The following is an 18,246-nucleotide window of genomic DNA, read 5'->3' as shown; positions in this document are numbered from 1 at the left end:
CACATTTCTCAACCGATTCGAACCGTTCCAGCATCCACAGACTCCACTCACCCTGAACATTCAAGCATTTCAGTGCAAATTCTAGTACATATTTATCATTTATTTCCATCATAACTGCGCATTGATGCATATCGATGATGTCATGCCACGCTACTTCCTGCTTATTGATCACACTTAAACACGTTTAGATCTGCCAGTCAGATATTTATGTCCGACATCTGATAGTGGTCCAGATGTGGACCGGTAGCTCAGTCTAAGGACCCCCATTGCCCTCAAAGACAACTGAAAGTCCACATTGGTTTTGTGTCTGAAGTGCCCTTGAGCCAGAAGGGTGGAGATGTCCCATGGCTAATTAGGACATATGGCGGTGGTAAACAGAATTTACTGTATGTTATCTACTGCAGCTTGGGCGACAGTACTGGATCCTTTCTGTTGGAAGTCGGCACTCTACTTGGCAGGTATGTTTGCTTAAATGTGAGGTGTCCTTTTTCTACTGCTGCTACATTGTGACACATGAAGTCCCGCATCAATGAGCACTTCTCCTGCAGTCATGAATAGTTCCATCATTGGGTGATGTTTGGTAGGCCAAATGAAATGCGGCAAGGATGACGGCCACATGCAGCCTCCGGTTTAGAGCATCCAAAAATTTGGGGACATTTTAGAGCTCTTTTTATATTATAAAAAAAACAACTACTATGCATTGTTTTCATTTCTTATGTGTTGCCATTGTGAAGTATTTGTTACCAATTCTGTACTTTCCTGAAATGTTCCGAACATTATTTCCTTTTTTTTTTAATTATTTCTTGTCCAAAATAAACTACTACTACTACTTTTGTTATTTTTGCGATTTTTCATCCGCAAACTGCTGGAAGCTGCAGCTGTTGGATATGACTGTAAAGCATGCATCAATATAGCTCTTGTCTCAAAGTAGGTGTACTGACACCACCTGTCACATCACGCCATGACTTATTTTGAGTTTGTTGGTGTTTTCCTGTGCGTAGTGTTTTAGTTCTTGTCTTGCGCTCCTATTTTGGCGGCTTTTTCTCTTTTGTTGGTATTTTCCTGTTGCAGTTTGATCATGTCTTCTTTAAACGCTTTTCTCCACATCTGCTTTGTTTTAGCAATCAAGACTATTTAAGTTGTTGCTATCCTTCTTTGTGGGGACATTGTTGATTGTCATGTCATGTTCGGGTGTCAATGTGGACACCGTCTTTGTTCCACAGTAAGTCTTTGCTGTCGTCCAGCATTCTGTTTTTGTTTACTTTGTAGCAAGTTAGGTTTTAGTTTCGTTCTGCATAGCCTTCCCTAAGCTTCAATGCCTTTTCTTAGCGGCACTCGCCTTTTGTCTATTTTTTGGTTTAAAAGCATTAGATACGACGAAAAACCCTCGTCGTCTCACACAACGTGTTCCTGACATCTACAAAGCAATTAGCTACCGGCTGCCACCTACTGATATGGAATAGTATTACACGGTTACTCTGCCGAGCTCTAGACAGCACCGACACTCAACAACAACACATCATTTGCAGATTATAATTACTGGTAGGTAAAAAATATTTTTAACCCAAATAGGTGAAATTACATAATCTCCCATGGCACACCAAACTGTATCTGGTGTGGTTGCACAGTGGTTGAAAAACACTGCTCTACATAACATGTAATGGTGGTTTTTTTTGGTCGAAATGTTGCATAGATGATGTTTTACAGACCATCTTCAAGCCGCTTTCTGACAGTCGCTTCCGGATGCGCCAGGTCTTATTTATGTGCCTCCACTTCAACAGCGTCATCTTTGTTGCACCGGATTTTATAATAGAGCACTTTTAGGGTGTTTTGGCCATTTGTGGCGAATCTTGGAGCGGCGTGGATCTACGGTGTGCACACACACACACACACACACACACACACACACACACACACACACACACACACACACACACACACACACACACACACACACACACACACACACACACACAAAGTATCACAGTCTGAGCTTGCAGTCTTAATTCATCAAATGTGAGCATTCATGAGAACAACTGGTGGAGTGGTGCTGTACACACTGCACAAACTGAAATCTAAGTAAGATTATTAAGATTATTTTATGTCTGATAAGATCATTATTCTCACTAAGCAGATTTTATGTTAGAGTGTTGTACTTGTTTTAAGGGTTTTGGTCCGAAATGATCTCAGTAAGATATTACAGCTTGTTGCTGAGATGTTATGACCTTTATTGAGTAAAACATGCTTGAAACTAGAATATCAACTGTTGCAAAGCTGTGTCATCAACACTCACAAGTATAAAACTACTTTTTTAAAGTAATCATTTTTTACTTCAAGCATGAAAAAAAAAAATCCTGATGCCGAGCGCATGTCATTATGTCAAGATAATGGCACTAGCATTTACTTCATTTAAGAATATTTTTCAACATATTGAGCAAAAAGGTCTCTTTTTTTTCTACCAAGAAAAATGCACTTATTAGTGAGAATATACTTATTTTAAGGTATTTTGGGGTTCATTGAGCTTAGCTAATTTTACTTGTTTTGGAAAGTCTTGGCAAGCCAAATTTTCTTGTTCTATTGGCAGATAATTTTGCTTAGTTCAAATAAAATACCCCTCTTTTTTTTTTTTTTTTCTTGTTTTTGAACACTGATTTTTTGCAGTGCATGCGGCGTGCACAAACAGCCACCGGTGTGCGTTCAGTGCTCACTTGTTGGCGTCGTGTCACAACTCCCAGCGTTGCGCCGCCGTCGACTGCAGCACCGGCCGCAGCGCGCCGATTCGGCGCTCGACGTCAACACAAATGTGCTAATGGTCAATCTCCCGTTTCAGGGTGTGCTTTCATCCACTTTTTTTACTACATGCTTGGCAACACACTCTTCCCTGCTGCCTCCCTGATTGAGGTTTCCTCGCCTCGCCCTTCAGATTTACAGTAATGGTGACAGCGGGAGGGAGGGGGGGGGGGGGGCGGAGGGGGGAGTGCACACAGAAGAGGCAAGAGTGAGTGATGAATGGAAAAACGCCGTAGAAAAAGTCTGAGGAGGCCAAACGTGCTCCGTTAACAGTGCACGTTGCCAGGTGCACGCTTTAAACCTCGGCATCCTTTTCCTCCCAGGCCTGGGGAGGAGGCGCTGATGCCATGGGTGATAAATCCTCACCAGCATGGAAGCCATAAAACGCATGCACGCACACACACACACACACACACACACACACACACACACACACACACACACACACACACACACACACACACACACACACACACACACACACACACACACACACACACGTACACACACACACACACTCTTGTATTTGTTACCTTCTTGAGACCTCCGAATAATGCCTACCTCTTTAGGACCACCCTTTCTAGATAAATAAAGATTTGTATTTACAACATTAATAATATATAAATACTATGCAAATATAAAAAAGCTTGTTGTGAAAAGGGAGTTGGAATTTCACAAGAAAAAGGTCACAATTTCACAAGAAAAACATAGAATTTTGGCACTTTTATAATAAAAGTCGTAATTTTACTCAACACAAAAGGATGGATGGATGAATGTTAGCATGCTAACAGGTAGCATTTGTCACTTAACAAGTTATATGATAGGGGTGTACGGCTGTAAAATTGGCTAGAAAAATTCACGTGCTAATGTTAGCATGCTAACAGTTAGCAGGTGTAAAATACAAAGTTATATTACTGAAGTGTACGGCTGCAAAATTGGCAAAAATAAAACTTGCATGCTAACAGTTAGCATGTGTCAAGTATTAAGTTATGCGACTCTGAGGTGTACGGCGGAAAAATTAAAGAAAAACTGAACATTTGTGCAATATTATGATAAAAGTCGTAATTTTACTCAACACAAAATGATGGATGGATGAATGTTAGCATGCTAACAGGTAGCATTTGTCATTTAATAATGTATATGATAGGGGTGTACGGCTGTAAAATTGGCTAAAAAAATTCACATGCTAATGTTAGCATGCTAAAAGTTAGCAGGTGTAAAATACAAAGTTGTATTACTGAAGTGTACGGCTGCAAAATTGGCAAAAAAAAACCACTTGCAAGCTAATGTTAGCATGCTACCACGGTAATATTAGCATGCTAACAGTTAGCATGTGTCAAGTATTAAGTTATGTGACTCTGAGGTGTACGGCGGAAAAATGTAAGAAAAACTGAACATTTGTGCCATATTATGATAAAAGTCGTAATTTTACTCAACACAAAAGGATGGATGGATGAATGTTAGCATGCTAACAGGTAGCATTTGTCATTTAACAAGTTATATGATAGGGGTGTACGGCTGTAAAATTGGCTAAAAAATTTCACGTGCTAATGTTAACATGCTAACAGTTAGCATGTGTAAAATACAAAGTTATATTACTGAAGTGTACGGCTGCAAAATCGGCAAAAAAAAACCTTGCAAGTTAATGTTAGCATGCTACCACGGTAATATTGGCATGCTAACAGTTAGCATGTGTCAAGTATCAAGTTATGTGACTGAGGTGTACGGCGGAAAAATTAAAGAAAAACTGAACATTTGTGCAATATTATGATAAAAGTCGTAATTTTACTAAGCACAAAATTATGGATGGATGAATGTTAGCATGCTAACAGGTAGCATTTTTCATCTAACAATTTATGTGATAGGGGTGTACAGCTGTAAAATTGGCTAAAAAATTCACGTGCTAATGTTAGCAAGCTAAAAGTTAGCAGGTGTAAAATACAAAGTTGTATTACTTAAATGTACGGCTGCAAAATTGGCAAAAAAAAACTTGCAAGCTAATGTTAGCATGCTACCACGGTAATATTGGCATGCTAACAGTTAGCATGTGTCAAGTATCAAGTTATGTGACTCTGAGGTGTACGGCGGAAAAATTAAAGAAAAACTGAACATTTGTGCAATATTATGATAAAAGTCGTAATTTTACTCAGCACAAAATTATGGATGGATGAATGTTAGCATGCTAACAGGTGACATTTGTCATTTAACAATTTATATGATAGGGGTGTACGGCTGTAAAATTGGCACAAAAAAAAATTATGCGCTAATGTTAGCTTGCTTACAGTTAGCATGTGTAAAATACAAAGTTATATTACTGACGTGTACGGCTGCAAAATTGGCAAATAAAAAACTTGCAAGCTAATTTTAGCATGCTACCACGGTAATATTGGCATGCTAACAGTTAGCATGTGTCAAGTATCAAGTTATGTGACTGAGGTGTACGGCGGAAAAATTAAAGAAAAACTGAACATTTGTGCAATATTATGATAAAAGTTGGAATTGTACTCAATGACAGTCGCAATTTTACAAGAAAAGCTTAATATTTTGGCAATTTTATGAAAAGAGTCGTAATTGTACTCTACAAAAGTCACAATTTTATAAGAAAACTTTAAAATGTTGGCAATTTTATAATAATAATCGGAATTTTACTTGGCAAAATGATGACAAAAGTCATAATCTTACTCAAAAAATGTCAGTATTTTACAAGAACAACCAAAAAAAATTGGCTGTATTGTAAAAAGTCAGAATTTTATATGACAAATGTCACCATTTTGCATTAAAAAGTAATAATTTTACATCAAAAAGTAATAATTTCTCAAGAAAATATTGCAATATTACAGAAACAGAAAGAATATGAGGAATTGTTCCCAATCTTATAAGAAAGAAGTCGACACATTGTGAGAAAAAGACTGATTTCAGTTTTTTTTGTTTGTAATTGTTTTTTAATCTTCCTTATTTACTTCGTTATTACAGTATGTCTATATACATATTTGTTTTATTTTTGTATACATTTTTTGCCAAAGGGGGCAAATTTCACTATCTTACACACACTTGTTATTACATATGTTGGCCAGAGGGGGAGCACTTCGAATTTTTACAAACACTTGTTATTTCATATGTTGACCAGAGGGGGAGCACTTTTAGAACAGACACAGTTGGGGTTTTTCGGGACCACCTTCATTTTGAAGGATTTCACCACCAGGGGTGCAAATGAGAGATTCTCTATTAGATGCAATGGTTTTTTTCCGTATTGGGACCATGATTTATGTCCTAACTTGTTCACACCTCCTCATATGGAAGCTACTTTTCCTTGTTGTGTTCTCAAGAAGGGTATAAATACAAGAACACACACACACACACACTGCACTCATCACTCTTCCTGCTTTACAGATTAAATCAATTTGTCATTTGTCCACTTTTCTCACAATGAGCTGTATGCCCCAAGGCTTTACAAGCGTGCAGTAGGGCTGTTAAAGGGGGAGGGGGGGGGGGTCCACACCAGTATATTGCAACCACAGGTCCAAACCACATTAATGTTTCATGCATGCACACATTGCTTGTATTTACAACAGTGGCAGGTCGTAAAGGTGTCTTACCTTAAAGTGGCAGTGGAGTGGAAAAACAAGTTGACTTTTTAATGCTTGTGTTTCATTGCATCCATTGAACCACAGCCATTTACACTCCGCAAAGTATGTGAAAATACCGTCTCGACATAAAATGCCAGAAATTCAGTCAGCCATTTTGATTATTCCGCAATTTCCCAAAATGTTACGTCACTGTAGTAACGCTTTGCACTCTGATTATAATATTAGATCAAGTCGTACTGGAAATGCGCAAAAATTGGACAGAGATGTGCGGTCTATCATTCACAACCGCTGTATAAGGCATGAAGACGTATGCTTTTCTTTTTTTTTATGCATTCTAGGTCATTAATAAATAAATACATAAAAAGTCGGCTAACAACGGAGTCAATGGGGGGCTCTCTATTTCGCCCACAAAACAAACAAACAGTCTTAATGCATATCATGAGCGGAATATTAACCAAATATCAGTAATGTTATTATAAGCGCTAACGCAGACAAAGTATTTTTTAGCATTGATAACCGAGAGCTAACTGTAAAACAAACATACAATCAACATACAGCTGCATCGTGTCAAAAATATTGTAAGTTATAAATCATGCCTCGCATATACACATACTGTACGTATACATTCACTGTACAAACATACATATACACATACTGTACATATACATTCACTGTACAAACATATATATACACATACTGTACATATACATTCACTGTACAAACATACATATACACATACACTACCATTCAAAAGTTTGGGGTCACATTGAAATGTCCTTATTTTTGAAGGAAAAGCACTGTACTTTTCAATGAAGATAACTTTAAACTAGTCTTAACTTTAAAGAAATACACTCTATACATTGCTAATGTGGTAAATGACTATTCTAGCTGCAAATGTCTGGTTTTTGGTGCAATATCTACATAGGTGTATAGAGGCCCATTTCCAGCAACTATCACTCCAGTGTTCTAATGGTACAATGTGTTTGCTCATTGGCTCAGAAGGCTAATTGATGATTAGAAAACCCTTGTGCAATCATGTTCACACATCTGAAAACAGTTTAGCTCGTTACAGAAGCTACAAAACTGACCTTCTTTTGAGCAGATTGAGTTTCTGGAGCATCACATTTGTGGGGTCAATTAAACCCTCAAAATGGCCAGAAAAAGAGAACTTTCATCTGAAACTCGACAGTCTATTCTTGTTCTTAGAAATGAAGGCTATTCCACAAAATTGTTTGGGTGACCCCAAACTTTTGAACGGTAGTGTACATGTACCTATACATTCACTGTACAAACATACATATACACATATGGAACATATACACATACTTGCCAACCCTCCCGTTTTTAGCGGGAGAATCCCGGTATTCAGCGCCTCTCCCGACAACCTCCCGGCAGAGATTTTCTCCCGACAAACTCCCGGTATTCAGCCGGAGCTGGAGGCCACGCCCCCTCCAGCTCAATGCGGACCTGAGTGGGGACAGCCGTTCTCACGTCCGCTTTCCCAGCAGCTTGCCTGCCCAATGACGTCATAACATCTACGGCTTTTAGAGAGTAGAGTGCACAACAAGGAGAGAGAGTTCTTGGTTTCTTATGTGGGTTTATTGTTAGGCAGTTTCATTAACGTCCTCCCAGCGCGGTAACAACACACAACAACAGCAGTCACGTTTAGTCTACCGTAAAGCAGTTCGTCTGCCGTAAACAGCAATGTTGTGACACTCTTAAACAGGACAATACTGCCACCTACTGGATAGCCTGCAGAACACTGAAATTCAAGTATGTCTTTTATTTATATGCATAACAAAATTAAAAAATATATATATAGCTAGAATTCACTGAAAGTCAAGTATTTCATACATATATATATATATATATATATATATATATATATATATATATATATATATATATATATATATATATATATATATATATATATATATATATATATATATATATATATAAAATACTTGATTTGGTGAATTCTAGCTGTAAATATACTCTCCTCAACCACGCCCTTAGCCACGCCCCAACCACGCCCCCCGACCACGCCTCCCCCTGACCACGCCCCCCACCCCCCCACCTCCCGATATTGGAGGTCTCAAGGTTGGCAAGTATGCATATACATTCACTGTACAAACATACATATACACATACTGTACATATACATTCACTGTACAAACATACATATACACATACATGTACATATACATTCACTGTACAAACATACATATACACATACTGTACATATACATTCACTGTACAAAAAGTTTTTTTCATAGTTTGGCCGGGGGTGCGACTTATACTCAGGAGCGACTTATGTGTGAAATTATTAACACATTACTGTAAAATATCAAATCATATTATTTAGCTCGTTCACGTAAGAGACTAGACGTATAAGATTTCATGGGATTTAGCGATTAGGAGTGACAGATTGTTTGGTAAACGTATAGCATGTTCTATATGTTATAGTTATTTGAATGACTCTTACCATAATATGTTACGTTAACATACCAGGCACGTTCTCAGTTGGTTATTTATGCCTCAAATAACGTACACTTATTCAGCCTGTTGTTCACTATTCTTTATTCGTTTTAAATTGCCTTTCAAATGTCTATTCTTGGTGTTGGCTTTTATCAAATACATTTCCCCCAAAAAATGCAACTTATATATGTTTTTTTCCTTCTTTATTATGCATTTTTGGCCGGCGCGACTTATACTCCGGTGCGACTTATAGTCCGAAAAAAACGGTATATGGAAGACTAGATACATTACAACTGTAGGAACATGTTCAGTGCAAAAACTAAAAGTCCCTACTTGGCGAGCAGGCTCCTTTGATTTGATTTTTGTGCTATCTAAACTCAACCCAATAGGAACGACGTGAAACCCAGAAAGGGAGCGCAGATATGGAGACCCCCTGCCCTTGGGTGACCGGTGCAATAGAGTAGAATAGAATAGAATATACCTTTATTGTCATTGTACAACAAAATTGTAAGCCAAACTCATTTAGTGCAAATTCATAAAACATAATAACATAGATAAATAGATAAAAATACATAAAAATAGCAAGCACACAGCTCACATGCACAGTCATTATTGTCGTCTTGTGTTCAGCGACACTATTGCTCTCGGGTAAAAAGTGTCCTTAAGTCTGTTTGTCCAGCATTTTATTGTCCTGTATCTCCTGCCCCGAGGGCAGCAGTTCAAAAAGTTGATGTCCAATGGATGCCGAGTGGATACAGTTAATAAATAAAAAATGTGCCTTGGCTCAGAAAAGGTTGAAAAACACTGACTTAGAATATGTTCCCCATACTAAAGCGTTAGCATTTTTATACTTGGCAAACTCATCCCGCGGGCCTGATGAAACCTGATCCGGCCCTCGGGCCGTACGTTTGACACCCCCCTGCTGTGATTCATGGAGTCTTTGATTGCCTGTCTGCTGTGTGACATCTTGATGGAGTCAGAGCTCTCACTTTTCTGTGTTTTTCCTGCACAGGGGACCTCATAATGTTTGATGAGGCGGCGGCGTCTCGCATTTGCATTTATGTCGTCAATCTAAATATGAAAGTTTAAGCGAGACGCGAGCTACACTGCAAAAACTGAAATCTAAGTAAGATGAAATATCTGAAATAAGGGTGATATTTGCTTATTTTCTGTCTGATAAGATAATTCTTCTCACTATGCAGATTTTATGTTAGAGTGTTTTACTTGTTTTAAAGGCCTACTGAAAGCCACTACTACCGACCACGCAGTCTGATAGTTTATATATCAATGATGAAATCTTAACATTGCAACACATGCCAATATGGCTGGGTTAACTTATGAAGTGCAATTTTAAATTTCCCGGGAAATATCCGGCTGAAAACGTCTATGTATGATGACGTTTGCGCGTGACGTCACGGATTGAGCGGAAGTATTGGGACACCATTGTGTCCCAATACACACAGCTCTGTTTTCATCGCAAAATTCCACAGTATTCTGGACATCTGTGTTGGTGAATCTTTTGCAATTTGTTTAATGGACAATTAAGAGAGCAAAGAAGAAAGCTGTAGGTGGGATCGGTGTATTAGCGGATGGCTGCAGCAACAACACCACCAGGAGGACTTTGAGTTGGATAGCAGACGCGCTACCGTGAGTACGCAGCTTTGGCTTCCAAACATTTGATCGCGTGCCGCTATGTGCATGTCACGTACGTAACTTTGGGGAAATATATGTGCTGTATGAACTTTGCGGAAGTGAACGGTACTTTGGGCTGTGGGATTGAGTGTGTTGTGCGGGTGTTTGAGTTGTATTGGCGGGTTATATGGACGGGAGGGGGGAGGTGTTTGTTATGCGCGATTAATTTGTGGCATATTAAATATAAGCCTGGTTGTGTGGTGGCTAATAGAGTATATATATGTCTTGTGTTTATTTACTGTTTTAGTCATTCCCAGCTGAATATCAGGTCCCACCCGCCTCTCACAGCATCTTCCCTATCTGAATCGCTTCCACTGCCCTCTAATCATTCACTCTCACTTTCCTCATCCACAAATCTTTCATCCTCGCTCAAATTAATGGGGTAATCGTCGCTTTCTCGGTCCGAATCGCTCACGCTGCTGGCGTCCATGATTGTAAACAATGTGCAGATGTGAGGAGCTCCACAACTGTGACGTCACGCTACTTCCGGTACAGGCAAGGCTTTTTTATCAGCGACCAAAAGTTGCGAACTTTATCGTCGATGTTCTCTACTAAATCCTTTCAGCAAAAATATGGCAATATCGCGAAATGATCAAGTATGACACATAGAATGGATCTGCTATCCCCGTTTAAATAAGAAAATCTCATTTCAGTAGGCCTTTAAGGGTTTTGGTCCTAAATGATCTCAGTAAGATATTACAGCTTGTTGCTGAGATGTTATGACCTATATTGAGTAAAACATGCTTGAAACTAGAATATCAACTGTTGCAAAGCTGTGTCATCAACACTCACATGTATAAAACTACTTTTTTAAAGTAATCATTTCTTACTTCAAGCGTGGAAAAAAAAAAATCATGATGCCGAGCGCATGTCATTATGTCAAGATAATGGCACTAGCATTTACTTCATATAAGAATATTTTTCAAAATATTGACAAAAAGGTCTCTTTTTTTTCTACCAAGAAAAGTGCACTTGTTATTAGTGAGAATATACTTATTTTAAAGGCCTACTGAAACCCACTACTACCGACCACGCAGTCTGATAGTTTATATATCAATGATGAAATCTTAACATTGCAACACATGCCAATACGGCCGGGTTAACTTATAAAGTGCCATTTTAAATTTTCCGCTAAACTTCCGGTTCGAAACGTCTCGGTATGATGACGTTTGCGCGTGACGTCACGACGGCAACGGAAGTATTCGTACCCAATGTGTCACCATACAAACAGCTCTGTTCTCATCTCAAAATCCCACAGTATTCTGGACATCTGTGTTGGTGAATCTTTTGCAATTTGTTTAATGAACAATGGAGACTGCAAAGAAGAAAGTTGTAGGTGCGATCAGTGTATTAGCGGCGGACTACAGCAAAACAATCAGGAGGTTGTGTTGTGTTTGAGCTGGATAGCAGACGCGCTACCGTGAGTACAGCTTTGGCTTCCAAACATTTGATCGCTTGCCCGTTCGTGCGTGTCGCTATGTGCATGTCACGTACGTAACTTTGGGGAAATATATGTTTCTTGCCGACTCTGATGCCGCTCCGTAGCTAAGTTAGCTTCAATTGTTAAGCTTCGCCAAGCTGGAAATTATTAACCGTGTATTTACAAGTTCCTGGTTTAATAGTATTGTTGATCTTCTGTCTATCCTTCCAGTCAGGGTTTTTTAAAATGTTGTTTCTATCTGCATTTGAGCCCGATGCTATCACGTTAGCTCCGTAGCTAAAGTGCGTCAACGATGTATTGTCGTGGAGATAAAAGTCACTTTAAATGTCCATTTCGCGTTCTCGACCCTCATTTTCAAGAGGATATAGTATCCGAGGTGGTTTAAAATACAAATCCGTGATCCACAATAGAAAAAGGAGAGAGTGTGGAATCCAATGAGCCCTTGTACCTAAGTTACGGTCAGAGCGAAAAAAGATACACCCTGCCTTCACTCTAACGTTCCTCATCCACGAATCTTTCATCCTCGCTCAAATTAATGGGGTAATCGTCGCTTTCTCGGTCCTAATATCTCTCGCTCCATTGTAAACAACGGGGAAATGTGAGGAATCCTTCCTCCTGTGACGTCACGCTACTTCCGGTACAGGCAAGGCTTTTTTTTATCAGCGGCCAAAAGTTGCGAACTTTATCGTCGTTGTTCTATACTAAATCCTTTCAGCAAAAATATGGCAATATCGCGAAATGATCAAGTATGACACATAGAATGGATCTGCTATCCCTGTTTAAATAAAACAAATTCATTTCAGTAGGCCTTTAAGGTATTTTTGGGTTCATTGAGGTTAGCTAATTTTACTTGTTTTGGAAAGTCTTGACAAGCCGAATTTTCTTGTTCTATTGGCAGATAATTTTGCTTAGTTCAAATAAAATACCCCTCATTTTTGTATTTTTTTTTGTTTTTGAACACAGACTTTCTGCAGTGTAGCGTGCATCCTCAAACCGTCCCCGTCGCCTTGTCGTCATGCTCGCCCAGCATCCCTTGACATGAAACACTTCTCGACTTCTAGGACCCTGAGAGCTGCACTGTGAGGCGGAGGAGGGTCCCGGGTGGGCGGAAGGGGGGACGACCTTGCCCGTCACGGAAAAAAGGGCCGACGGAATACAAATGTCGGCCTGGTCGGGAGCAGATGGAGTGTGACTGTGCGGCGGGGGCTCGCGGAGCGGGCGAGATAATTGCCTGCAGCTAATCCACCGCGCACTCCAAACTCGTTAGTTCGACGAAAGGCAAGTGAACTTCTCGCCAAATACTCTGCCTAAAAGCCTGCACGCCGCATCAGTGGGCCGCGTTCTCCTGCCTTCCACGACACTGAGCCGCGGGCGAGACCCGGAACGCAAACCCTGCATGCGGCGTGCACAAAGACTCGCAGCCTTTTGAAGACGCAGGCTGTTCCAGATTTGAAACGTAGGCGTCCGTACCTGCACTCACGCTGACATGTTTGTTTTCTTGCACGCACCATCGCAGATGTGACACTATTGCAGTGTCTCAAATGGAATACTTCCATCACTACGCCATCATGAGTGTACTGGCCTAAGTGCGCACACTTAGACATCATAGTGCCGTCCTAAAATGGTCACTTGACAGCACATTATTGCCAACATTGGATTGCCTGATTAAACATCGACCCGATTTTTTTGGTTTAAACCCTTCCCTTCCATTACGTAGCCACAATGGTGATTATTGAGGGTAGTGAGAGTGCAACACTGTGCACTCACCATATTGAGTGCAAAATCTATGGAGTGTAATTACTGCCAAAACTGTAAAAATGTTGTTACTCAAGCCCAAAAATTCGCAAGTAGAACTTTTTTTTTTCTTCAGTTAAAAACAAATTTGCAAGTAAAAAAAACAAACACATTTTCTGCAAATTAAAAACAATTCGCAAGTATACAAACTATTTTCTGCAGGTAAAGAAAAAGATTCGCTAATATTAAAAAAAAAATCTGCAAGTAAAAATAAGATTTGCAAGTAAAAAAGTGTATTTTGTGCAAGTAAAAAAATGATTTGCAAATATAGAAACTACTTCCAGCAGGTATAAAAACAATATTTCCGGAAGTAAAAATGTTTGCAAGTAAAAAAATAATATTTCTGCAAGTGAAAAAACGATTTGTAAGTTTAAAAAAAAAAATTCATTTAAAAAAAAAAAAAAATTATTTGCAAGTTTTAAAAAAAAAAATGTTTCCCAGTAAAAAAACGATTCGCAACTATTTTCTGCAAATAAATAAAAGCTTCTCAAGTATAAAAACAATATTTTTGCAAGTATAAAACAATTTGTAAGAAAAAAAAAAAAAAGGTAATTACCGCAACTAAAAAATGTTTTCCCGAAAGTATAGAACCTATTTTCTGCAGGTAAAAAAACGATTCGCGAGTAAAAAAAACAAAAAAATATTTTTGCAAATAAAAAAATATTCTCAAGTTAAAAAAAAAAAGTTTTCTGCAAGTAAAAAATATGATTCGCAAGTAAACAAACTATTTCTGCAGGTTAAAAAAATGATTGTAAGTAAAAAAAATTAAAAAAAACTGTTTTCTGCAAGTAAAAAAACTGCTAGTAAAAAAAAAATAAAAAATGTCAAACTACGATTCACAAGTTAAAAAAATGTATTTTCTCCAAGTAAAAAAACTATTGGCAATTATAACAAGCACAAAGACATAACTCCTCAATGTCTGAAACCACTTGTCACAAAAACACATGTTAGCTGAAAGTTAACTAGGCTAATGCTTTAACACAAACCCCTAAAACAGGGGTGTCCAAACTATGGGCCACGCGCCATGGGCGGCGTGTTGAATTTGGTCCCTGAGATGTCATGAGTTCGACAAGGACTCTGGACACAGAGAGGTGTCAATTCATCTTTAAAAATCACATTTTATGCTTCTGCTAAATTGCCACCATCTTGAGGAAAACATTACTATTTCACTTATCATACTATGAATGCTACCAAACGCAGCAATTACTTATATGAGCCAATGCAAACCACCTTCCTTAGTCCTACTATGACACACTCACTTCCGTGTGCTCATTTTGGACACTTTTTTTTACCAACTGCTAAATTACGCAAAGACATTATTTCCTCTGAACGCACTAAGATGATCATTTCACTCGGTTGAAAGGAGTTTAACGAGTTAAATAAATGATGGTTTGTACTCCCGTTTTCCCCAAACACTACGTTTAATCGCATCTCATTGAACGTTAACACAGAGTTAAGAAGGCCGACTCCATGCAAACACTCTCTGAAGGCGCAACAACACCCGTGCACTCATCCATCTACATATTCCTACATGATAACAAGTTGATTTTATTGGAGGCATCGCCGTGATAATGTCACGTCCAGGGAGCGATTGTGGCTCGTGTTCTAGAATGAAAAGATGGCAGATTACAAGCCGTCTTTATTATCTTTGTCTCCCTTCAGGTGGGGGAACGTGGGCTCGGCATGTGCGGATAAGAGCGGCTGCACAGGCCATTCCGGATGGTGTAGCTTCCGGTCTAAAGTCCACTCAGGGAGGCCCCGCACCAGGTAGGCGGTCACGCAAACACTAAAGTAAGAGTCAAGGTCCCGGAAGGTACCGACATCATTCAAGCAGTCCTTGGAGCTAAAAGCACGGCACAAGAAAAGGAAAATCTTACCTCCCAACGCTTGCTTCATTACGAAATTCATGGCGATGGCTTTTTTATTCCCTGCCCAGGCGAAGCGATGTCACATTCACAGGTTACCAGCAAGAAGAGAAGATGAGATCTGGAGGAAAAAAAAAAATAATTGAAAAAAACGTTATTCTTCCTCTGCTCGATTCCGACCACTTGGTGAGAATCACCTTCCCTTTATCTCGAAAATCCTTGAAAAAATGGTTGCACAGCAGCTAAACCAGGGGTCTCAAACATAGGGCCCGGATCAGGCCCGCGAACAGGTTTTATCCGACCCGCGGGATAAGTTTGCTAAGTATAAAAATGAGGCGAAATTTTTGAATGAAACAAACTGCTGTTCTAAATGTGTCCACTAGATGTCACAATAGCAATTATTTGTATCTTTGTAGATGATGCTACGTGTTAAAAAAAAAAATTTAAGATTAAAGATTAAAGTACCAATGATTGTCACACACACACTAGATGTGGTGAAATTTGTCCTCTGCATTTGACCCATCCCCTTGCGGAGCAGTGGGCAGCAGCGGCGCCGCGCCCGGGAATCATTTTGGTGATTTAACCCCCAACTCCAACCCAAGCAGGGAGGGAAACGGGTCCCATTTTTATAGTCTTTGGTATGACTCGGCTGGGATTTGAAGTCCAACCTACCGATCTCACATGATGTTAGTACATCAGTCGAGGACAATGAGCAAACTACAAAAATAACATCCTATAATTTGATTTTCATATTTTTTTATCTTGATAGATTGAAAATTAACACCAATCAGTTGACTTTTAAAGTTTAAAGTTATAGTTAACGTACCAATGATTTGTCACACTCACACTAGGTGTGGTGAAATTTGTCCTCTGCAGTTGACCCATCCCCTTGTTCACCCCCTGGGAGGTGAGGGGAGCAGTGAGCAGCAGCGGTGGCCGCGCCCGGGAATCAATTTTTGGTGATCTAACCCCCAATTCCAACCCTTGATGCGGAGTGCCAAGCAGGGAGGTAATGGGTCCCATTTTTATAGTCTTTGGTATGACTCGGCCGGGGTTTGAACTCACAACCTACCGATCTTAGGGCGGACACTCTAACCACTAGGCCACTGAGTAGGTGAACATTATTACATAATTTGTTCAGGGAGTATAAATAACGACAAATAAAGATAGAATACTATTCACCGCAACATGTAAGTGTAAAAAACAACAACATTATGATTTGTACATTTTCTGAATGTGCTTGTTCTATTTTTAAACAAAGAAATCAATCTGAAGTTGTCTTTATTTTTAAGTTATCGTGCCGTGATTTTAACAGTCCGGCCCACTTGGGAGTAGATTTTTCTCCATGTGCCCCCCCCCCCATCTAAAAGGTTTTTGACACCCCTGAGCTAAACACTTTGCCTCTAACAATCATTGTGAACCCTTTAAGTCCGGTTTCAGGGCAAATCACTCTACGAAGACAGCCCTTACTAAAACGACTAATGATGTGCTATATTGAAAGTGACATAAATACAATAATGTTATTCACTCATGCATAATAATTATTAGGGCTGTGAATCTTTGGGCACCACACAATTTGATTCCATTCTTGGGGTTAACGATTGCATTCAGAATCGACTCTGGACTCAAAATCATAACTTTTTAACCACATTGGGTGCCAGTTCTATGATGAACTACATTCGTCCATAAAATAGATAAACAGCTGTGATACATTTCTATATTACTTAAAGCAGTGTTTTTCAACCACTGTGCCGCGGCACACTGGTGTGCCGTGAGATACAGTCTGGTGTGCCGTGGGAGATTATGTAAATTCACCTATTTGGGGTAAAAATATTTTTTGCAAACAAGTAATTATAGTCTGCAAATGATGTGTTGTTGTTGAGTGTCGGTGCGTAACAATATTATACTCTTCAATATCAGTAGGTAGATAATTGCTTTGTTAATGTCGGAACATGGTTTGTTGTGATCCAAATATGCAGATGACAGTGGGAGGCAGTGTGCAGGTAAAAATGTATCTAATGCTAAAACCAAAACTAAGCAAAAGGTGAGTGCCCCTAAGAAAAGGCATTGAAGCTTAGGGAACAAAACTAAACCTGAACTGGCTACTAAGTAAACAAAAACAGAATGCTGGACGACAGCAAAGACTTACAGCGTGTTGAGCAAAGATGGCGTCCATAAAGTACATCCGAACATGACATGACAATCAACAACGTCACCACAAAGAAGGATAGCAACGACTGAAATATTCTTGATTACTAAACCAAAGCAGATGCGGGGAATATCGCTCAAAGGAAGACATGAAACTGCTACAGGAAAATACCAACAAAACAGGAAAAGTCACCAAAATAGGAGCGCAAGACAAGAAGTAAAACACTACACACAGGAAAAAAACAAAAAACTCAAAAAGAGGTGATGTGACAGGTGGTGACAGTACACCTACTTTGAGACAAGAGCTATAGTGATGCATGCTTGGTTATGCTTCAAAGTCATACCCAACAATTGGGACAACGACTTTTTACTGTCAACTGAGTTTCGTTTTTTAATGATTTCTGCTGGTGGTGTTGCCTCCACATTTTTTCAACGCAAAAAATGTGCC

The 18,246-nt window shown here is 39.3% G+C and overlaps 1 protein-coding gene across 3 annotated transcripts in view; it reads right to left on the bottom strand.

Annotated features, from left to right (window-relative positions):
* LOC133644964 (complexin-2-like) overlaps positions 1-18,246 on the bottom strand; it is a 259,003-nt gene that overhangs the window by 159,100 nt on the left and 81,657 nt on the right. For all 3 annotated transcript variants that reach the window (XM_062039732.1, XM_062039733.1, XM_062039731.1), the window contains one exon: positions 15,663-15,771. In XM_062039732.1, the coding sequence (XP_061895716.1) occupies positions 15,663-15,693 (31 nt within the window). In that variant the 5' untranslated portion in view covers positions 15,694-15,771. The remainder of the gene's footprint in view (positions 1-15,662; positions 15,772-18,246) is intronic.

The sequence above is a fragment of the Entelurus aequoreus genome, linkage group LG28 (assembly GCF_033978785.1).
Source record: "Entelurus aequoreus isolate RoL-2023_Sb linkage group LG28, RoL_Eaeq_v1.1, whole genome shotgun sequence".
Classification (NCBI taxonomy): Eukaryota; Metazoa; Chordata; class Actinopteri; order Syngnathiformes; family Syngnathidae; genus Entelurus; species Entelurus aequoreus.
Note: the sequence above shows the minus strand (reverse complement) of the source record. Positions and strands in the feature narration are given on the sequence as shown.